General features: G+C 46.6%; 1 protein-coding gene across 1 annotated transcript; it reads left to right on the top strand.

Annotated features, from left to right (window-relative positions):
* Window positions 1-998: 998 nt before the first annotated feature.
* On the top strand, window positions 999-2077 carry LOC119429869 (exportin-1; the record flags this gene model as incomplete). The annotated part of the gene is given in 4 exon segments (XM_037697394.1): window positions 999-1193; window positions 1284-1452; window positions 1598-1732; window positions 1918-2077. Coding segments are annotated over 4 exon segments (659 nt in total), but the record flags the coding sequence as incomplete, so codon positions are not given.
* Window positions 2078-2376: the final 299 nt, after the last annotated feature.

The following is a 2376-nucleotide window of genomic DNA, read 5'->3' on the forward strand; positions in this document are numbered from 1 at the left end:
CAGAGGAGGGACAGTGGTTTGGACATGTCCAGAGGAGGGACAGTGGTTTGGACATGTCCAGAGGGGGGACAGTGGGTATATTGGTAGAAGGATGTTAGAAGTGCAGCTGCAGGAAAAAGACAAAGAGGAGAAATATGGATGAAGTTAGAGACATGGAGGTAGCTGGAGTGAGGACAGAGTGAGGTGGAGGTGGACTCGCCCTGGAGACCCTGAAGAGGGAGAAGCCGAAAGAGGAGGAGGAGGAGGAGGAAGAAGAAGGTGCAGACACATATTAATGGTGTTCAAAGCATTTGGGTTCATGGTGGGCAATAAGGAGGAGGGGGTAATGCAGGAAAAAGGAGAACCTTTAGCCTCTGGACATCAGTTCAGCCATCCCTTTAAAATGACTTAAGGCCCCAACAAGTGGTCAACCCCTCAAGTGATGGACTTGTTGAGTGTTTCATTGCATTAATGGCTGCATGTCTTCAAATGGTTTGAATGCACGACACTTGGGCCTCATGATGACCGTTGGGTAATCCTGATCACAACCACTGGCAGCCCCCACCCTGTAAGGTGACTGCTGCACCTCTTTTGGTGTTTCTAGGTTACCTTTGAGGACTGCTCTATTCCTGTTGTTGGATTTCAATCACAGGAGAATTTACTTGGATTAGAGTCTTGTCAAAACATTTTGTACATGGGGCGTGCCGTCATATCAAGCTGGCCTCTCATTCAGCTCTTTATTTCAGCTCCTTTACTTGACTCAGTAAAAGTATTGAGAGCTAATTTAGCAGTTTAAATCTATTCTTGACTCTGGCTGTACTCAGACTGAAGTACTAAAACACTGCATTCAGTTTTCACTTGACTCTCATTTGAAGGGTTAATTGTAATAAAGTAAATTACTGAGAGACTCCAGGGTTACATGTTTACTCTTAACAAAATACTGCAAATATTGAAATCAGCTGCCTGCTTTAAACTATTTGAATGAATCTGTTAAACATGTTTGGATCTCTGTGGTTTAGGTGGCAGAGAACTTTGTGCCCCCCCTGCTGGAGGCGGTGCTCATTGACTACCAGAGGAACGTCCCAGCTGCCAGAGAACCTGAGGTCCTCAGCACCATGGCAACCATTGTCAATAAGCTGGGCATCCACATCACCAGTGAAATTTCCAAAATCTTTGACGCCGTCTTCGAGTGCACTTTAAACATGATCAACAAGGTCAGTTTGGACCTTTGCTGTCCCGGGACAAGTTGAGGAACACGACGTCTTAAGAAACATCAAGTCTTAACTGGTTCTCTGTGTTGGCAGGACTTTGAAGAATTCCCAGAACACAGAACCCACTTCTTCTACCTGCTTCAAGCTGCCACCTCCCAGTGCTTCCCAGCCTTCCTGTCCATTGCTCCAGCCCAGTTCAAACTCATCCTGGACTCCATCATCTGGGCCTTCAAGCATACAATGAGGAATGTGGCTGACACAGGTCTGACCTACAGTCAACTTTCACATATTGAAACAATACTGGAATAGGGAGTGAAGCTAAAACTCTAAACTTTATAAGTTTCTGAACAAATGGTCTTACTGGTGTACTGAGTGTGGAGAGGATTGAAGCTGATGATTGTCTCCAGGTCTGCAGATCCTCTACACACTCCTTCAGAATGTGTCTGCAGAGGAGGCAGCTGCGCAGAGCTTCTACCAGACGTATTTCTGCGACATCCTTCAGCACATTTTCTCTGTGGTCACTGATACATCTCACACTGCAGGTAAAGAGGCTGACCACACGTCCTACTGCACTTCATGCTGCACTGTTAAATACTGTCTGATGCTCAGTTGTATACATCTGACATCGATGAAAAATGCTGACTAACTTAAAACTATTTACTGCCGTGGTTGATGGTTTGGCTGTGAAGGATTCAGGGCATTTATTAGCCCCTCTGTCTGTCTTTAGGTCTGACCATGCATGCCACCATCTTGGCCTACATGTTCAACCTGGTCGAGGAGGGAAAGGTCAACGTGGCTCTGAGCACCACCAATCCCACCAACAACCAGCTGCACGTCCAGGAGTACATCGCTAACCTGCTCAAGATGGCATTCCCTCATTTACAAGAGTAAGTGGGCATCAGGTTGCCACATGAACATCAGTGAGACTGAAGTTCCAGTTTGAGTTTGTGGCTTGATCTTCTTCTTTTGGCTGTTCCCTCTTCAGTTCTCCACAACGAGTCCTCCTCCATCTCACTCTGTCCTCTGTCCTCACTCCAACTACCTCCATGTCCTCTCTAACTGCATCCATATGTCTCCTCTTCGTCTTTTTCCTGGCAGCTGCATTTCTAACATCTTTCTACCAATGTACCCACGGTCCCTCCTCTGGACATGTCCAGACCACTCTCCTTCCTCTGGACATGTCCAG

The sequence above is a fragment of the Nematolebias whitei genome, unplaced genomic scaffold (genome assembly GCF_014905685.2).
Source record: "Nematolebias whitei isolate Nwh7 unplaced genomic scaffold, NemWhi1 Nwh_scaf_9396, whole genome shotgun sequence".
NCBI lineage: Eukaryota > Metazoa > Chordata > Actinopteri > Cyprinodontiformes > Rivulidae > Nematolebias > Nematolebias whitei.